The sequence below is a fragment of the Vipera ursinii genome (genome assembly GCF_947247035.1).
Source record: "Vipera ursinii genome assembly, chromosome: 10".
In the NCBI taxonomy this organism is placed as follows: Eukaryota; Metazoa; Chordata; class Lepidosauria; order Squamata; family Viperidae; genus Vipera; species Vipera ursinii.
The window spans coordinates 1,754,168-1,774,328 of NC_139520.1; the positions used below are offsets into that span (position 1 = coordinate 1,754,168).

A 20,161-nucleotide genomic window follows, 5' to 3' on the forward strand; every position below is an offset into this window, starting at 1 on the left:
TGAAAGCAGTCACATGACGTGGTGTGATCAATCTGCAAAACCAGCAGGCTGATTAAGAAACACAGAGCTGGAAGAAGCCGAAGCCCTGGAGGCCACGGGTCCAAATGGTGGCCTCCCAAGCAGAGGGCTCTCTGGCTTCTGCTTGAACACCACCATCAATGAAGGGAAAGATCCTTGGTTCTACTCTCAATCTTCCCTGTTAATCAACAGACAGAGCAGAATGGTTCTCTGCAATTGATTCTTCAATGGAAACTACTATGATTTGCTTCAGTTCTTTGATGCCTCCACAAATGTTCAGTTATAGACCCAAGTGCTTGGGTGGGATAGGCAGAAGGACTGTGAAAATGCACAAAAGACTCAAAAACTCCCACAGCTCCCATGCCTCATACGCCTGAATAATGCAGGCGATAAGTTAGGCAGGCCAATCAAGGTGATGTCAAGGATATTCTATTAAGCTAAGCTAAGCATCAGATCTGATGCTTTAGGGCAGGAGCTCCCAACCAGGGGTGCTTGCACCCTTTGGGCGTGCGAGACGATATTCCAGGGGGTGTGAAAACTTGGGGTTTCAAAATTATAGTGTATATGCATTATTTGTTGCCATTATTTCAAGCTTTTGTAAGGGGTGCGAGAATGTATCAGAAGCGTTGTAGGGTGTGGGGTAAAGAAAAGCTTGGGAACCGCTGCTCTAGGGCCTAAGCGAGTAGTCCCAAACAAAGGCCAACATCCAAGACCTGACCATCACAGAGCTTGTCAGAAAGTGAATCCTGTCTTGCAAAGCTGCAGGCAAGGTGGCCATCGCTTGGGTTGAAGGGTCACATAGGTGCCAGGTGCAGGGCTGGTGTCACAAGAAACCGAGGCACATTCTTTAGACAACCACAGCAGAGAAGCAGCTGTTGCTTTCTCCAAAGGGTTACTAGGGTCACTGTGGAAACTGTGCAAGTCCTCCAAAGGTCTGAAGAATGAGGCAAGTGAAAGTCAACCAGCTGGCCAACGTACCGTCATTCACAGACCGTTTTCTGCCCTGAGGCCAAGAATGCAATGGAAAATCTGTCCTAATCAAACGTCAAAATTCAGGGATGACAGAGCAAGTCATGACCAAAAAAAGCAAAAGAGTATTCTTGATAAGAGGACATGCAACTGTGAATCTAAGCAGTGTCTTGTTAATATGATTATTAGTTCTATATTAAGCTTCAACATGATCTTTGAGCCAGAATCGGATCACGCTAGTCCCTCAGAGGGGAGAGATGGGGTCGCATTCCCCAATGAGCCTCTGACCCTGCAGACAAATAAAAAACCCGGACGTGGAACTTTGCAGGGGAAAAGAGAAGGTGGTCCTCTCTTCCCTGTAATAAAGGGCTAAGTGACCTTGCAAGGCTCAGACCAGAGTTTGATTGAAACACAGACCGGTCGGGGCAGGAAACCTCTACAGAGGTGCAGTGTTTGTGATTGTGGTTTTTGCTGGTTTCTGGGGAAAAAACTCCGGTTGTCAGAATAGATTGGTTTAACAACCGTGTGATTTGCTTAATGACTCTGATCATTTGCTTTACAACTGTCATAAAAATGATTGTGAAATCAGGTCATATGGAAATTCCAGGCCCAACTGTAGTTGCTAAATGAAGACTACCTACATGCAACTTTAATGTTACTCAGCTGATCTAGTGAGAACCAAAAAAACTTTCTGATAACATAAAGCTTTTTCACACACCCACCCAAGAACAAACTGTTTAGAAAAGCTAATAAGACTGTCAGAATTCTCAGCAAAAGGTAGAAAATCCTATTACACAAAATGTGTTAACACCAACTTCTGGAATTGCTTTGGACTCAGAAGTTGAACAGCCAGCTGTGGTCCCGTCTCACTCTAAAAAACTAAAAAAAGCCATGGAACTTTTGAAAGGAGTCCCACTCTCACAAATCGGCCCAAAACATTCCTTTTAGCACAACTGGAAGAGACATTCAGATTTAGAAGGCCACAGTATCCCAAGAGCTCCCCCAGAGATCAGCAGGGCAACAACAGAAGTCTCAACAACTCTAACCGGCAAGACCCCTGCAATCTATCGCGCCTTGCCCAGGACTACCACCCTGCCCCTTAACAGTCTTCAGCCCCCTCCTGGGGCAGACTGAAGAACAAGGCTCAGCTGGACCCTCTGGTGCAGTGGCCTGGACCAGCTCCAGCCTCGATTTTGGGGATGTCTCTAGCTAGTCTGAAGTCATCTTCCCTGCCCCCCACTTTCCCCCACAAACAGAAAACAGCTTTAATCTTTCCAAATCTCACTGAATAACAGAACAAGAGTCGGGAAGGACCTTGGCGATCACTGCTAAGCTTTCAGTTATCTTTCATGTTAAGATGATCTATATTGTGACTAATATGATAATTGTGTATCTGTTCATCCTTGTCCATCCTATACTTCTTCCAGTGCTAGAACTCAACAGGAAAAAAGCAGCTCCATTTAATTTTAAGCTGTCAGCAAGAATCTGCATCAGCTTCCATGGACTCTGCTCAGTCAAGAATTAAAGCTCAGCATACTTCTTCTCATTTGCTGGTCATTGTGCCAAAACGTGAAGAACCAACAGTTTCGAGAATCAGAATTCTAACACGTTGCAGGCTGATGGTCCTGATATGCTGGATTTTGCCCATTCCTGAAATGAGTTCTTAGGGAAAATGAGAAGTAAGAGTTCACACAAGAGTTCAGCCCTAGTTCAAGTTCTAGCTAAGAGTGCTCACGCCTGGCATTCTGTCTTACTGATGTCAAAAAGATCTACATGACTGCAAATTGTCCATGTGATGGCAGGAACACGAGAGCCAATCTTCTCAATCTTGGCTTTGGCGGAAAGTACTGAGCAGCAGGGTTAACACCACGGACAGGCATCTGAACTGTGGCAGCCGCTCAAGGCTGCCTTTGGCTTCTCTGCACTGAAGCAAAGCAGGAGGCGATTCCAGAGGCAGGGACAGCTGAGTTTTAGATTTTCAGAGATGCTCATCAACAGGTAAAGCGTGCGAGTGGGGAAAATATGCAGGTACCTGGTACAAGCACTAGTGCAGCCCAACCTGGCTTCACTAGAAGGAAATAACAAAGGTGTGAAGGACGCTGTCAAGAAGAGCCTTCTTGTGAGGAAACACCGCACACACGGGGGGAATCCAAGGAGGCCCACAACATGGGCAGTGATGATTCTGTAGTGAGCCATGGCAGCCATGGAAACACTGGAGCTGGATCCAGCTAGCCTGCTTTCTCCAGATGTGTGGATTTCAATTTCTGGAATTCCCAGTAATAGGACTGCCAGCTGAGGAACTCTAAAACTAGAAGCTGTGGGACGCTGTTGTACCTAAGTATTAGGTTAGAAGTTATCTGACACACTACATACAGTAACTGCAGAGAATAAGAGCTCCATCTATCTTGTGCATGAATTCCAGAATTTGGGTGTGTTTTAAGATTTGATAACCATCCTGAATACAGATACATCAAGATTCCCGGGTTTTATGGAATATGGAAATGAACACATAGGCTATCTATTAGAATAGCTTAGGAGACCCTAAGTATACTTGGAAGCACATGGGAAGCCTGTGCAAGACACATTATCTCAGCCACAGGAATATAAGGAAGTTCTAGATACGTGAGAGAAAAATACTTCTGCCGTACAGCTACGTGAGCAAAGCTTCCAGTACAGAGGAGGCCCATCTTATCCCAAGAGGCCAAAGGATGGAGGCCTTCAGCCACAAAGGCCAAAGAGTCTCAAAGCTGTTCCACCACTACCCAGACAGCACCACATATCCTGTAGCTGTAAGTACACACCTGAGGGAGGAGATCAGCACCTCCACTGCCAGCCACCTGTGGAAGAAAACAGAAGGCTTGGTATTGGTAGTATCATAACCACATACCAGCCAAGGTTAGCATTTGTCTGGAGTTACGTAGACACCACAAAAGAGAGAATGAAGAACTTCAGATGCAAAAACCAGAGGAAAACAGGATTACCACAGCACAACCGTCCCACCTCTGGGTTACTAGCACACGCCAGGGTAAACCAGAGAATTGGGTAGGCCATTTGGTGATACATTCCAGGAAAAGCAGCATTAGCAACAACCCAGTTCTGACCCAGCAGAAGTTCCATCACAGGAGCCGCTTAGCAAATGGGCTCCAGCATTTGGGAGCAACGAGTCTGATTTCACCCTTAACACCTGGATGGAGCAATTTCCAACATCTTCCTGGGAAAAACTTGTGTGTGTACATGTAGTCCTCACTCAACGATCATTAACTGAACCTGGAATTTCCGCTGTAAGTCACTGCAGCTATTAAGTGGGTCGCCACATGACTTATCTCAATTTTACAACCATTTTTACAATGGTTATAAAGTGAGTCACGGTGATCATTAAGTGAATCCATTCTCCCAAATGGGCATTTTTTGCCAGAAGCAGTCATAGCTTCAGTGATGGGTTGAAAGCAACTTGGGGGGGGTGGGGTTATTGTAACTTCAAATGGTCATTAAGCGACCGGTCATTAAGGGAGGAGTACCCGTAGTTCTTGCTCAGTTGCAGCGACCATGCTACAAATTCCAAGAGCCAAAAGGAATCCCAAGGAGGCCCGCCCAGAGCTGCCTTCATTTGGTTCCGCTTAACTGGCATCTAAAAGCAGACAGAAGCTACTTTATGGCCCCCAAATCTGCAGACTAGTCCAGGCGCACTCCAGGCATTTTGGCTCGCTGGGCCTGAGTTGCTACAGAGTGTCCCCAAGCCAGGAATCCGTGGGGTGGTGGTGAAGAAACTAACCCCGTGTCACTTTCATCACTACTGAAGACCCAGTGTAGCCCAGAGGACACGGAGGTGAGCCTGGAGGGGTGCTCAGTCTCACCCCCTCCGCTTCGGCTGCTGCGACTCCTTGGCAAACCTGAGCTGGTGGCCGGGCTGAGCCCACTCAGGAGGGATCTCCTTCAAGATTCATTTGACCAGCTCTGAAGAGCAGAGACTGACCGGCAATAAGATGGAACTGCCCACCAAGTTGTGGAAAAATCCCTCCGAGCTGCCAAGAGTTCTACTTTAAGATAAGTGGTTCTATGCATCTTTCAAACACACCAAGAAACCAAATGGATCCATCAGATGCCTTAACAGGTCCTCTATCCTTGAAGAGATTTGGAATGGCAATGATTTACTGTTTGAACAGAAAGTGATCTGTCCATTGGAAATGACAGCTGTCAGTGCCTTCCATATTCAGTTAATATCTCCTTTGCTGTAAAATAAATACCAGTTCAAGAGTGGGCCCACATACAGGTTTAACAGTCACAACTACACATGCAAAATCACGTTCATCACAGTCACAAACCAACCAAAATTCCCCTTGCTCAGTAGGAAGGTTGCTGTCACCACAGACAATATCCACCCCACCCCCGCAAGTTGAAGTTAAGGGATGAGCTATGGTGGTGCCTGCAGTTTGGCGGTTCGATTCTCACCAGCTCAAGGTTGACTCAGCCCTCCATGAGGATCCAGATTGTTGGGGGCAAGATGCTGACTCTGTAAACCGCTTAGAGAGGGCCGTAAAGCACTGTGAAGTGGTATATAAGTGGTGTTGCTGTTGCTATTATGAGTGCCTGAATCCTAGGACAGGCTTCTGAAAAAACATTACTGCCCAAACTGTAATGCTGTGGACCAGGGCTGTGTGTCCTGGCTGCCTACCTCTGCATCTGTCTGGAAAACACTGGCAGAGAGTGGGGGGGGGGGGGCTACACGGCCCATGTGTCTCATCAGGTTGTCAGCATGTGAGTGACCTGGAAATGGGCATGATGCTTCCTCCGTCCAGTTTATCCCATTCAATCCACCTATCCTACTGGAACTGACTGCATACTCTTAATCCGCTGAGTCCCAGCCAACTCCACCTTCTTGTTACAATATAACTGTAGCCCTTCTCAACGCTCAGCTCTCCCCGCCAGCAATCAGGGTTGAGATCCCTCCACCCAGTCTGTCCTTGCACTCACCAGCGCTCTCCTCCTCTGTCTGCTGCTCTTTGTCGGTTTCACACCCACAGGCCACTCTCTCCTCCTGGCTCTCCAGGCCAGCTACTGTTCTTCCCCTGATCCTCTCCCAGCAGCTAACCACATCCAGCTGCTTCCACCAGCTTTTCTTCGGGTACTCCCACTGGCAACCTAAATGGCTCTTCCTTGTTCTGCAGCTGCTCGGTCTGAAGTGGTGGGCACCAACCACACGGCACTGCCCCAACGGATCTAGAAGGCACACGCAATGGCACTCCCTTCTAACATTTCCTGAAAGCAGTGAAAACAGCAATAAGGGCAGTCCAGTGCCAACTCTTGCTGGGGCAGGCCGGTATGAATTATAGCCTTTTCCCTGTTCCACACTAAATTCAGCTTCTCACCATCCAGCAATCCTCAAACCTCTCAAAAATTTACTACACACTTATTCTATTACTTATGGAGCCTCATTACACATGACACTGCAAAAACATCCAGGCATACCCAAACGAACAACTTTCCACCCTCCGAATCATCAGTGTCTGACACCATCTTAAGTGAACTATTTGAAAGCTACTAGCTGAACAACCCCCCTCCTTTTCATAGCCAGTTCCTCTCACGGGAGCCCACCACTGACAGCCACTCCATCCCCCTGGTTTAAACTTGCACCCTGCCAGCTCTTTAAACTAGACACAGACTTGTGGAAGTGAAGTTGCTGCTCAAGGGAGACGCATGTTCCCCATAACATCCCCATCAACAATCCCATGGCAGTACCCCACAGCAAATGCGCTCAGACACAGCCCCATATGAACATGCTAGAGTAGCCCAAACAGTAACCCAAACAATTAAGGCCTGCATCATACTGGTCAAATCTGGCATCTGCATTGGGTGTACTAACACTAGCTAGGAAGATGAGCACCGGCCCCTAGAGTTGGAAACGACTAGCATGCATGTGCGGGGGAACCTTAATCCATCCAATGTCTGATCTAACTTGCAAACACCAGGAATCCTTCAGTCTTGTATGAACTGATTGTATGAACTGATTTTCAATTTTGATTGACTGAACACCACAGCTTAATTAAACAACCACCTTGAACTGCAACAGAAAAGAACCTGGTTTTCCAGCCTCCTTATGCCACCCCAGCAGCTTCATTTAAATAGCAAGAGGGCACAAGATGAAGCTATGAGGCATATTATGGTCACAACTAGAGGCATTCAAAATGCTTTGAGACGAAAAGTTTCACACACAACCAGTCCCAGTATATAAGAGGAGGCAACAATTTTTTTTCTGGAGCTGCCCCTCTAACAGACTATCCAGCCTGGACCAAGCTGCTCTGATTCCTGGCACTGATCGCCAAGATGAATGGATGACTAAAACGAGGTCTGGAACCAGATCAGACGAGGGAAAAGATCTGAACCCATTTCAAACACAGGAAGCTGGGAAGTCACCACCATCTCTGTCTAAAAGTAAAATGCTCGGCCAGAAATTATTTGATAAAATGGACTTGTTTTATAAAATGCCAACAAGGCTACTTGCAGAACACAATAAAATTCATCCAATGCCTATCCTGACCACTTGAGCAAAGTAGAGCAAATCTCATTTTTCCAAGAATCCCATCTGTAAGCCAAGACCCTATGGTGTCTCCTTTCCAGGTCTGGTACTGCAGCAAGAACATCTCAGGGGAAAAACCCGCAAAGTCCATGGCCACCAGAGCAATCTGCAGGAACTAGAAAAACAGAGCAAGGACATCCAGCCACACCAAAAGAGCCTTGTGAACTGATTCCAGGGGCAGCAGCAGGGAAGGACAGAAGCAGCTGAGGAGGGAGGGAAAATGACTAAGAGGCCCGCCAAATATCCCCAAGGTCCAGATAACGCTGTCTCCAGGACACGGGCGCTCCAGGAGCCACATGTTAGTCCTACCAATCTTGTAACCGTCAGACTACTCAAAAGGCTGCAAGCTGCGCTGCAACGCAGTGTTGGGGAGTGTTGCATCTCGCATTAGGACATCCTGACGCCACACCAGCCCACAGCTGGTTGTGCCTGGATGCCTCAACCTGAGCCCTGCTCCTTCCCAGTTCTCTCCACACGCAAGAACTCTTCCTACCTTCAATGTGCCTCCTCACTGTCCACACGGCATTGGGATTACCGGGCAACTCTGAGACCGCCATTTCAGACACCTAGCAAGATACAGAACAGCAGCTTAGATGCAGAAGATTTGTGAAAATGAAATAGCCATGAAGCTGATAGCAAACACAGCAAACTCGGGGTGATACAAGCCCTCCTTCCTTTCTGTACAACTAAATCCCAGGCACACAAAAAGCTTTGGGGGAAAAACTCAGTATTTTTTTTTGGGGGGGGGGAGAGGCATTTTTATCCAACATCTTAAGAGAAAGGAGGCTTGGCCTGTATGACTCCTTTACAGGAATAGTGATTCACAGCCTAGCAGATAACAAAAACATGGAGGAAAGAAACAAAGCACTTTGGTCAATCAGCACCAACTGAAGGAAAGCACCATTCTCCACTTTGGGCTCAGGCTTTCAGATGGGGCTCCACACTCACTCAGGAGGCTTCTTACCTCAAGGCCGTGCCTCAGGACCCTCAGGGACGAACGAGGCCCCCTTCCGCATGCGGCATACAGCTGAGGGGTATCTTCGTTTGCAAGATCAGCAATCTACACAGAAATTCAAAAACCAGTAATAAGAAGCCAAAAGACCCTCTGAGGTCTGCTTCTGCTTCTCTCTCAAAGCAGGAAAAGAAAGGCTGCCACCATCTGATGTGACTAGAATGTAAACCTGGAGAATTTAGCAGTAAAACGAGCAACAAACAGCAGGATTTAACTGTAAAATATCACTATCCCCGGGCCATTTATCTGTCAGGCAAACCCGAGCATCCTAACTTCAAACAGATCACAGCATTTGCAAAGAAAAAGGCCCCCTCTTTCTGTCAGGAAGCGCTTATTATACTTTGTTCGCTCACCTGAATGAAGGCCAAAGGAAGTTTCCGGTCATCATGGCCATGGGTATAAAAATGATTCTCTCTTTATTCTCATAGCCCAACCATCTTTCCAAAATGTTTTACAAGCACCTTGAACCTTGTCAGAGGCAAGACTGATGCCCATTTACTCCTGGGCCTGTTCCACAAAGCCCTCATTTCCAAGGTGCATCTCTAGCACTCTTGCTCTAGAGCGAAGCAAGAGGGGCCTTCTCCCCAAGGACCACTGATGCTCCTGGCCCTGGCAGAGATCCCTCTGCTCCCAGGAACTCCTCTCCTCAAGGGCCCCCTCTGCAGAAGCAGAGGAACGTGAACGATGGATTGCACGCAGTCAGTCAGATTGTTCAGATTACATTTAACATTTTTGTCCACTTATCAAGTCCTTCCTAAGGACCTGGGATAGGCAGTTGTTCAATGGAAATAAAAGTAGCGACACAGGATGTAAGCTGTTCCAAGTAAATCTGCCTTTTAGAATGGACTAGTGGCAATTTTATCAATCTTCTCCAGTGCTCCAGTGGTGTTCCAGATGTTTGGGGGTTGCACCCAAGGTGCCTATTGGTAGTATCACTGTATTCTTTTGCCTCAGTGTCCCACTTCTGTTTGCAGGTTTTTGTATTTTGTAATTTTTTCCCCAATTCTTTCTCTTCTGTTCTGCTGTACTACAGTATCCACTATCCACTTTTTTTGGGTCTTTCCTAGTGACAATTGTTAAGTCTGGGGTGTTGCTGTATGTTTGAATTCTAAAGTCCCAGAGCAATTTAACGTCTTCATTTTCTATGACTTTGTCTATTTTGTGGTCCCACCAGTTCTTGCTTGCAGGGAAATGGTATTTCTTAGATTGTCCAATGCACCATTGTTGCTATTTTGTCACACCATTGTTTGTAATCAGTTTGCATGATCTTGTAGCAGCTAACCTGGTGATCCACTGTTTCTTCAGCTGCTTTGCAGAGATGGCCTTTCCTGTCGGTTGCTGGCTTTGTATGCCAGCATACAAAGCATACAGCATAATTATTATTATTATTATTATTCACATAGCCAGCGAGATGTTCAGACTGGATTTGACATTTTTGTCTACCTATCGAGTCCTTACCAAGGATCCCTTACCTGGGATAGGCAGATCTGGATGTTTGATGGTATTACAGATCTCGGCGCAGGATTCAAGCTGTTCCCAGTAAGGCCGCCTTTTGCAACTGACTGATGGAAAATTTGTCAATCCCAATAGTGTTCAAGTGGTGCTCCAGTGATTTTGGGATTGCACCCAAGGCACCTATTACTATTGGTACTACCCTTGCTTGCCTTTGCCACAGTCTTTCTATTTCTATTTGTAGGTCTTTGTATTTTGTTATCTTCTATTCTGCTGTCTCCAGGCACTGCCACATCCATTATCCACACTTGTTTTTTAACAACTGTTAAGCCTGGGGTGTTATGTGGCAGATGCCTGTCTATTTGAATTCTGAAGTCCCAGAGCAATTTAACTTTTTCATTTTCTATGACTTTATTTTATGGTTCCACCAGTTCTTGCTTACAGGCAAATGATATTTATTGCAGATCTTCCAATGCACCATTGTTACTACTTTGCTGCTATTATTGTTGTTGTTGTTAATGAACCTTTATTGTCAAAGTACAACCATGTATACATTGAGATTGGCTGAGCCTCCCTTTGTGCCCCCACCCCCAACTTACAGTGACACAAACCCTCCATCTTATTACACCATGTGAGCTAATTGCACAACACACCGGCCTCGCAAGTCAATCATACATAAAGTTAGTCAATCATACATAAAGTTGTTGTTATTGTTAGCATTAGCATTAATACAAAATGTATATGCCACCCAATTCCAGGCAACTTTGGGTATTATAAAATTATTTAAAACATTATATAAAAGAAAAGCACACTTCTGGGGGATGAGCAGATGGCACTGTTTAGTCAAAGGAATCCTACAAGATTTAGCTGGCTGGGCAGACACCATGGCAATCCCACAGGACCGGGCCAGGCAAGGTTTTACAGATAGCAACTAGCATTGTGGGTTGGCAGAATCCAACCAACAACTGGTGAGGTTTACAAAGCAGGCATACCGAGGAATGCTCATGACTTGGGAAACTTCTGTCACACCCCTCCCCTCTCCCTCTCCCTCTCTCTCTCTCACACACACACATACAAAGATCCAAATGGCTCCACTCTGATAACCCCCAGAAGCTACTGAAGACCTGGCTCTTCTCCCATATCTTGGGGCAGGTTGATGGTCCAGTCGTTTGGAAGAGGTTTTTATTGAAATGTATCCCTTTGGGATGCTTATGAATTCTTTTTCTATTGCCTGTTATTGCACTGTTTGGGGATTTTTTTTCACAATTTTTTAAAATTAAAAATTATGGTTATTGTCTTCCTGAGCTTTTTCTTGTGTTTGGTCTTGTATAAATACATTTTGATTGATGTATTATTTGTGAGATATGTAATATTTAAAATGTAGTGTTATGTGTAAGAATTTGTGGGAAATAATCATTTTTATTTGCCAAATAAAATGGGTAATTATTGCAAGAATATTCTGGGAATAAACTAAAAGGAACTGTTACTTAACAGTCATACTGCTACAATTTATCTGAAAGTAGCGATTCCTTTTTTAGAAGAAAATGTATCTTACCGTTTTAATGGTGAAGTTTAAAACTACTATTATACTGAAAGGGAGGAGTTGGGTATTGGCATGATGAACACTGAAGACAAAAAAACAACAACGCTAAATTGTCGCAGAGCTTATGGACCTCTCGGGTCCTAACAAGCAGCAGGCAGGCAGAAATACATAAAATATGGAATCATTCATCTTGAACATGAAAACCATTTGATTCCCCAAATAAGGGACGGAGCAGTAGCTCCAGGTGCAAATTTCCCGGGAGCAAAAGCAGCAGACAGGCTGGCCTGCCCTGCATGTCTAACCTCCGCTGGGGCCGACCAGCACCTGCCACAGCAAACCTGGCACCAGCCGCAAAAGCTGCCCCGCTTGGCACAGGCTAGGGCGAGCGAAGATCCATGTGGAAGAGCCACGTACCTGGCAGGACAAAATCGGGGAGAGACTGTCCAGCTCATCCACCAAGACCAGGTTTTTAAGAGGCCGGGGCTGGAAGAAGAAGGTGTCCCCCTCCTCCAGAGGCATTGCAGAGGAGAACTCGGGCTCATCGTCATCATCTCCAAGGTGGGCAATCTGGTAGAGGTAGCTGCGACAGAAGAGGGACAGGAGGGGCACCGCCTTATGCCAGGCAACCAAAGGGACTTCGCGAGGCTCCTGCATTGCCTTCCCATGCCTGAACGGCCCCCAAATATGGAGAAGGCGGAGCTGGGTGCCAACCAGAAGCCCTTCCAGGGACACCTCTCGCTTTGAAGGGGAAACTGGAGATGGCACTTACTGGTTTCCAAACTCGGAAGCCACAAAAAGGAAGCCCGTCTTCAGGACACACATGGCTGCAGCCACAGGAACAGTATCGAAATACTTCAGCCGAATTTCCGTGACCTAAAGCCAGCACAAAGGCATTCTGCATGAGACAACCCTGGTGGCTTTAGGTCTCTCTTTCTTTCGAACTACATGTGCTCAGACTTACCATGTCCTCATCAGTCTCCAAGGTGATTTTAAAAATATCACCCTGCTCTGTTTGAGCTAAGAAAAAAAACATAGACTTGGTCTTGTGGGTAGCAGAGCAAACGAAGATCATGCCCCTCTCCGGGTCATCCAGGTCATTCTGTCAAAAAAAGAGCAGGTTAGTGGTCAAAGTACGAAGCCTGGCCTCAAAGGACCAAAGTCAGCAGTTTAAGAGCACCAAAGAGCCTCTGTCTGCATTTCTGCTGAGAAGCCTAGAATCGACTAGAGGAAAAAGGGCTGATGAAGAGCACCTTATCCACCCTCTGCGGATGTCCCGAAAGACACGATCCCTTCAGGCTCCCCAAAGGCTCTACGCAACAGTGCTCTCCGATCGGCTCTCCTCCAGCTGGACAGCTTCATGGATAGCTTTCCGTGTTCTCTTTATCAAAGCCTTGGTGGAGCAGTGGGCTAATGCCTCCTTAAGTAACACCAGCTGCCTGCAATTAGTGCAGGTTCGCATCCCACCAGGCTCAAGGTTGACTCAGCCTTCCATCCTTCCCAGGTAGGTAAAATGAGGGCCCAGATTGTTGGGGGCAATAAGCTGACTTTGTAATAATGCCGCTTGGGGTGTGTGTGTGAAAGCCCTAATAAGCAGGCATATACATAGAATGAAGGCTACTGCTAAGCTTGTAAGCCGCGCTGAGTCTTTGGAAAGGGCGGGATATAAATGGAATTTTAAAAAAAAAGCCTGGTTCATCATTACAGGAGACTTGAGGGATTCAACCCCCGTGAGCGTGATAAAGACTCAAGAGGGCAGATGTCAATGATGCAATTATTAGGGCCAAGATTTTCTATTTTTTTTCCTTGTTTGGGGAGAAACTTGGAGCTTTTATTTAAAAAAAAACATTTATAACTATTTCAGGGCTTAGACTGAGACCTTCTGTTTTTCCTAGCTATTTCCTGCCATCCTCGTTTTCCTCCAAGGACTGCAGAAATGAGGTCTGGGAATACACTGGGATGGATTATTTCAGGTACTGATGAAATAATTTTTTCAGAAGAATAAAGACCACAAGATACTTACCCTCCTCCTGGGAATTGGACATCGAATATCTGGCTGGTCACCAAAGTTTTTGTAGGTAATGTAGTTTTCAGAGCAAATCAGTACCCCACTCGGACCATCGGAGCCTCCAGGAACTATAGAACATGGCCACGTTAAAGAAGAGCTGAGTTTGTACTTTTTTTCTTTACATTAAAAAGGAAATGTTTTTTTGGCAACTTTATTTAACTTCTGCAAAAATCGGAATGTCAAACATTGAAAGGCTTACACCTATCCCTTCAAGTGTTCACCTATCACTATGAGAGGCGAATGATAAGGACTGGGCAATCAGAACCACAGCAGGGAAGTGTACAAGTGAAAAGGAAGAGACGTATTCAGAAGCTGGAAAAAGAAATTCTGAAGCAGCTTTATACTGCTGCTGAGACTTTGAAAAAAGTGCAAAAAAGGGCCTGGAGAAAAAAACATGAAGAATGGTTGCAGAAACTGGGTAGGGCGAGTCTAGAGAAAAGGACTAGGGGTGACATGATAGCCTTCCAATATTCGAGGGGGGGTCAACTTGTTTTCCAAAGCACCAGAAGGCAGGAGAGAAAACAATGGAAGGCAACTAATCCGGAATTAAGGAGAAACTTCCTGACAGTGAGGATAATTAACCAGGGGAACAGCTTGCCGTCAGAAGTTGTGGAGCCTTTTAAGAACAGACTGGACAGCCACCTGTCTGAGACGGTATAGGTTCTCCTGCTTGAGCAGGGGACTGGACTAGAAGGCGTCCAAGATTCCTTTCAGCTCTTTTCTGATTGATTGCTTAAGGTTACAGAATGGAAAATCAATATATACAAACTGTTTCTTAGAGGATGAAACAACACTAAAAAATTTTTAAAGATTCTATGGCATGCACAAAACATAAACAAACCTTTCTCCGGGTTTATGAATCCTAAGTATGTGCCTTTTCCGTAAAAGGGCTGAAAAAGATGGTACCTGTTATAAGAAAATTGCCGTGTTCTTCCAACGGTTCGCTGTATTTTCTGACCACGTGGTTCAAACCTAAGTCTAACTCATAAAATGTCAAGGTCTGCTGGGTGTTTGCTGCAGCTTCACCAGTGGGGTCATTGTCAGCTTCCTAAGGAAAACAATACCATTTATGCCCCATGTGAAATTTGAGTAGTTTATTCTTTTAAAAAGTATAACAAGACAAGGACATGTCTAGTGCTGCAAAGCTTCCATAAAAGTCTCTGCAGAGCCCAGCCATCCAGAGCTGACTCAATGTGTCTAGAGCAAGCGTGCCCAGGAGAGCGACACCAAACGGGCTCAGAAGCCGGATCAGACAGCTTCCTCCGGCCCAAAGCTCGGTTGCACAAACCTGAGCAGCAGTGCAGGGACTCCTCCGCTGCTTCTCAGAAATTGCCATTTCAGACCTGACCCTTCAGCCTCAGGCGTGAAACAGTTATAAATACAGGGAGTGCAGAATTATTAGGCAAATGAGTATTTTGACCACATCATCCTCTTTATGCATGTTGTCTTACTCCAAGCTGTATAGGCTCGAAAGCCTACTACCAATTAAGCATATTAGGTGATGTGCATCTCTGTAATGAGAAGGGGTGTGGTCTAATGACATCAACACCCTGTATCAGGTGTGCATAATTATTAGGCAACTTCCTTTCCTTTGGCAAAATGGGTCAAAAGAAGGACTTGACAGGCTCAGAAAAGTCAAAAATAGTGAGATATCTTGCAGAGGGATGCAGCACTCTTAAAATTGGAAAGCTTCTGAAGCGTGATCATCGAACAATCAAGCGTTTCATTCAAAATAGTCAACAGGGTCGCAAGAAGCGTGTGGAGAAACCAAGGCGCAAAATAACTGCCCATGAACTGAGAAAAGTCAAGCGTGCAGCTGCCAAGATGCCACTTGCCACCAGTTTGGCCATATTTCAGAGCTGCAACATCACTGGAGTGCCCAAAAGCACAAGGTGTGCAATACTCAGAGACATGGCCAAGGTAAGAAAGGCTGAAAGACGACCACCACTGAACAAGACACACAAGCTGAAACATCAAGACTGGGCCAAGAAATATCTCAAGACTGATTTTTCTAAGGTTTTATGGACTGATGAAATGAGAGTGAGTCTTGATGGGCCAGATGGATGGGCCCGTGGCTGGATTGGTAAAGGGCAGAGAGCTCCAGTCCGACTCAGACGCCAGCAAGGTGGAGGTGGAGTACTGGTTTGGGCTGGTATCATCAAAGATGAGCTTGTGGGGCCTTGAGGATGGAGTCAAGCTCAACTCCCAGTCCTACTGCCAGTTTCTGGAAGACACCTTCTTCAAGCAGTGGTACAGGAAGAAGTCTGCATCCTTCAGGAAAAACATGATTTTCATGCAGGACAATGCTCCATCACACGCGTCCAAGTACTCCACAGCGTGGCTGGCAAGAAAGGGTATAAAAGAAGGAAATCTAATGACATGGCCTCCTTGTTCACCTGATCTGAACCCCATTGAGAACCTGTGGTCCATCATCAAATGTGAGATTTACAAGGAGGGAAAACAGTACACCTCTCTGAACAGTGTCTGGGAGGCTGTGGTTGCTGCTGCACGCAATGTTGATGGTGAACAGATCAAAACACTGACAGAATCCATGGATGGCAGGCTTTTGAGTGTCCTTGCAAAGAAAGGTGGCTATATTGGTCACTGATTTGTTTTTGTTATGTTTTTGAATGTCAGAAATGTATATTTGTAAATGTTGAGATGTTATATTGGTTTCACTGGTAAAAATAAATAATTGAAATGGGTATATATTTGTTTTTTGTTAAGTTGCCTAATAATTATGCACAGTAATAGTCACCTGCACACACAGATATCCCCCTAAAATAGCTATAACTAAAAACAAACTAAAAACTACTTCCAAAAATATTCAGCTTTGATATTAATGAGTTTTTTGGGTTCATTGAGAACATGGTTGTTGTTCAATAATAAAATTAATCCTCAAAAATACAACTTGCCTAATAATTCTGCACTCCCTGTAGTAGTAGCTACACTGAAGGCCGCTAGCTCTCCATCCTGCTGAAACAATCTAATGTGGCCCATTATCACAACTGCAGACAACTGTGTGTGCTGAAGGATTACAGAAGGGGGTATGTGACATTTTACAATGGCCAGAGGTGTCTTTCCACGGCCATTGTAGCTTTGATCAGTTATTAAATGGCCGTTTGTAAGTCAAGAGTAGCCTCAGCAGAGATAGATAGCACAGAATCATAGAATCCATGGAAATGGATCCAGACTGGCATTTTCATTCTGTCCACTCTCCTCCCAGTAGCTGTCACCACCAAACAGGTGGGACAGAGGCACTGGGGTTTTAGAGATTCTCCTTCGAAGTCAATGACAGCACCCCACAATCCCAAGCTAAACACATATGCCCGCCAGCCTCAAAGTAAAGACAGTGTTAGCAATTGCACACACTATAAGCACTTCTCGTACGTTTATTCCTTGAACTGAAGAATGCATTCGTGTTGCAAGCCCGGGAAAGCAGCAGTTTCACAACTACAAGCATTAACAATCTCAACAAGCTGACCTAACACAGATCTAGTTGTTTAGAAATCATTTTAGAGATACTACCTCGTAATCCATTTCCAGGCAAGCAAACATTGGATTTTCAAACCCAACATCAACTCCAACCACATGATAAACCAAGGTGTTGGCCTTGTGGGCTTCCAATGGTGAAGAAATGGTGAGTCGAGCAGCAGCATCTCTGTTCAGAATGTACACAAGTTTCTGCTTCTCAATGGCACCTGCAGGCAGAGAGAGGAAGTGCTGAAAAAGGAAGGTGGGAAGCCCTCTGGTACAGGGTCAAAGCCACCCAGAGCTTGTCCTGCTCAGCCTCTCAAGACTCATCAGGCCAGTTGAACTGGCCGGGCTCAGAGCTGCCACCCCACAGTTGCTCTCCTTGCCCTCCCAATACGAGAGGTTAGAATACAGAACAACAGAGTTGGAAGGGGCCTTGGGGGTCTTCCAGTCAATCACCACCCAGACTGCTCCTTTAAATTAATCTGTTTAGCTTTCCACCCAAATCTTGTCCAGTAAATATATGGCTTAAAGCTGGCCTGTTTCAGTAATCCGAGATTTGTATTAGAGACATATATAGGAAGCAAAGCTAACCTGGCACTGAAAGAAAAGGTAGTCATATCAGAGGAAGAATGAGAGCTGGTTAGTGCATAGGCTAAATCTATTTGTGCCTTGCCCAGAGACCCATCACTGCTGTTACTATGAACAAGGGGCACAATGGGCAGAAGGAATAACTTTGAGGAACAGGAAGAAAAACCACTACAACGGTCAGACAAAAGTAAGTCTGGGCTGAGGGGGGGTCTCAGGCCATCCTACATAAGCATGAGACATAAAAACTGAATTCCAGCAGTTACTACCTGAAAGACAAAATTGTGAACTCCAGAGTCTCCTAGGGTTGGATGAGACCTTGGCGCCCTTCTAACCCAACCTCCTCCTCCCCAGACAAATGGCTGCCCATCTCTTGCTTTAATCGGCTCCCAACCTTTTCTATACCCCGCACCCCTAGAACGCTTCTGATATACCCTTGCACCTTCTGTAACTCCAGGGGACAGGATGCTTCCTAGATCTCAGAGTCCGGAAATGTCTCCCGGTAATGCTTCCACTGCTGGTTCTTGTCCCATCCTCAGGCACCCTGGAGAACAAATCCACAAGGGCTCAAAGACCAGACAGATTTGTGCTGGTCCTGCTCGTCCCTTAAGGGCCACTTCCGGGCGGTGTTGATAAGAGGGGAAAGGTGTGGGTTGCCACGGGGCTCTACATTCTCCCTACTCCTATATAACATGAAACTCCCGGGTGAGGTGACTGGTAGGAGTAGCTAGATACTGTACCTCTCAGCCCCAAGTGGAGGCAGAGATCTTGCCCTGGGGTGTGGAGGTGTGGATCAGGGCTTCAGATAAATCTTGAGGGGGCTGTGGCTTTTAACTATTCTCCCCCCCCCCATCAACATTCATAATCCATGGAGTTGGACTATGACAGACTGAACTGGTGCAGGATTTTGGAGAGCTTCCTGGACTCGGCTCCTGCTTCATATAGTGCACCAATTGTGTCCTTTCCTGGAACAGAAGGCCCAGCTTATGATCACACACTCTGGTCACCACCACTACCCCAGAACTACTACAATACACTCTACATGGGGCTGCCCCTGAAGAGCATCCGGAAGTTGCAACTAGGCCAGAATGCAGGGGCTCAAGAAATTATGGGGGTTTCTTAGTTTCTTCGTGTTCCATCTTTCCTACCTGAGCCACGCCTACTCACAGCAGGCTTTTAAGTATAAGGTGCTTCATGCCCTTTCTGCCATATTGTCACACTGCTGAGCTCGGATTAGCCCCAAGCCTGCTGATCTTCTGGGAACCTGATCGTTTGCCCAGGAACCAGAATCATGAAGTTAGTGAAGACTGGGTAGGTTGCTATTATCTTGTTTGTGTTCTCAGATGTTACTTTTAAATGATATAATGATTTCACGTTATTCCTCCTTAAACTCCATTTGCTGCCCACGGTTGTTATGGTTAGAGGAGCAGCCATCCAAATCACTTATATCAATCAAATAACTCTCCCCTTAGCCTTCCTGAACCCTAACCCAGAGGCCCCCAACCATTTGGGCACCAGGGACCGGTTCTGTGGAGAAAGGTTTTTCCACAGACCGGAGAGTGTGTGGTTTTGTGTGCTGCCTGCATCCCACAGATGGGGCTTTGCTTATTTGTGCAGACGGGGGGGGGGGGGTGTTTGGGACCCCTGCTTTAACCTAAATCATGCTTCATAAAATCTAGCCCCCTTTCTCTCCTCCTCTTGGCCCTCTTTCCAGTTCCCCACCATTCTTATACTGTGCCAACTAAAACTGGGCAGTACCACAGGTACAGCCTGAACAGCAGAACTATCACCTTGCATAATCTCAACATTACTCTATTAATGTCAAGATTACACTGGCTACATTGTTAGCTGCTACATGCTGCAGTTTATTCTTAACCTATAATCTACCAGGAACCAAGATTTTTCTCACAAGCCAGGTACTATTAATGCTTACTCATCTGACTTCTCCCATCTAAGTGGAGAATTTCTCACAATTGGACTTCATTTTGTTGAAAAAAAGTTCAAGTCTAAAAAAAGAACTTTGAACTTGTCTTCAGAGATGCCATCCCCACCTAACTGGGGAATACACATCTGCTGAACATCCCTTCTATCTCATCTAAGTCATTTAGAGAAACATGAAGAACACTGTGCCCTGGTCACACCGGATACATCTCTCTCTTTTTCAAGCCAGTCTTCCTTCATACACTGAATCTATTTTTTGTCACTAAGATATGTTTTAAAGCCAACAAGTTAATTATACCTGATCAGAAATGGATCCAAGTGTCTCCATAGCTTATTTCAGAGAAGAGACATGAATTCCTAATCATCATTTCAGGCCAAACTGCTTGTTTTTCATCTGACTCCATAGAAAATGCCCTTGTGAGCACTGGCATTTGAATCAAAGTGGTGACTTTGGATTCTGTAAGTCAGTTTCGTCTTGATTTTATGTTCAGTTACCACCATCTACTATCCCCCCAAATGTTATGA

At 45.7% G+C, this 20,161-nt stretch overlaps 2 protein-coding genes across 5 annotated transcripts in view; both read right to left on the reverse strand.

Annotated features, from left to right (window-relative positions):
* Window positions 1-20,161, reverse strand: part of FCSK (fucose kinase) — a 129,821-nt gene that overhangs the window by 48,872 nt on the left and 60,788 nt on the right. The window lies entirely within an intron of this gene.
* The window catches only part of SF3B3 (splicing factor 3b subunit 3), a 39,708-nt gene that overhangs the window by 15,011 nt on the left and 4,536 nt on the right, over window positions 1-20,161 (reverse strand). For 3 of the 4 annotated variants that reach the window (XM_083370584.1, XM_083370586.1, XM_083370585.1), the window contains 8 exons: window positions 17,162-17,334; window positions 14,540-14,681; window positions 13,589-13,701; window positions 12,530-12,667; window positions 12,338-12,441; window positions 11,983-12,148; window positions 8,526-8,621; window positions 8,055-8,127 (listed from right to left, as the gene is read on the reverse strand). In XM_083370584.1, the coding sequence (XP_083226710.1) occupies window positions 8,055-8,127; window positions 8,526-8,621; window positions 11,983-12,148; window positions 12,338-12,441; window positions 12,530-12,667; window positions 13,589-13,701; window positions 14,540-14,681; window positions 17,162-17,334 (1,005 nt within the window). Of the gene's footprint in view, window positions 1-8,054; window positions 8,128-8,525; window positions 8,622-11,982; window positions 12,149-12,337; window positions 12,442-12,529; window positions 12,668-13,588; window positions 13,702-14,474; window positions 14,682-17,161; window positions 17,335-20,161 lie in introns of those variants that run through there. The other variant, XM_083370587.1, reaches the window with a different exon arrangement.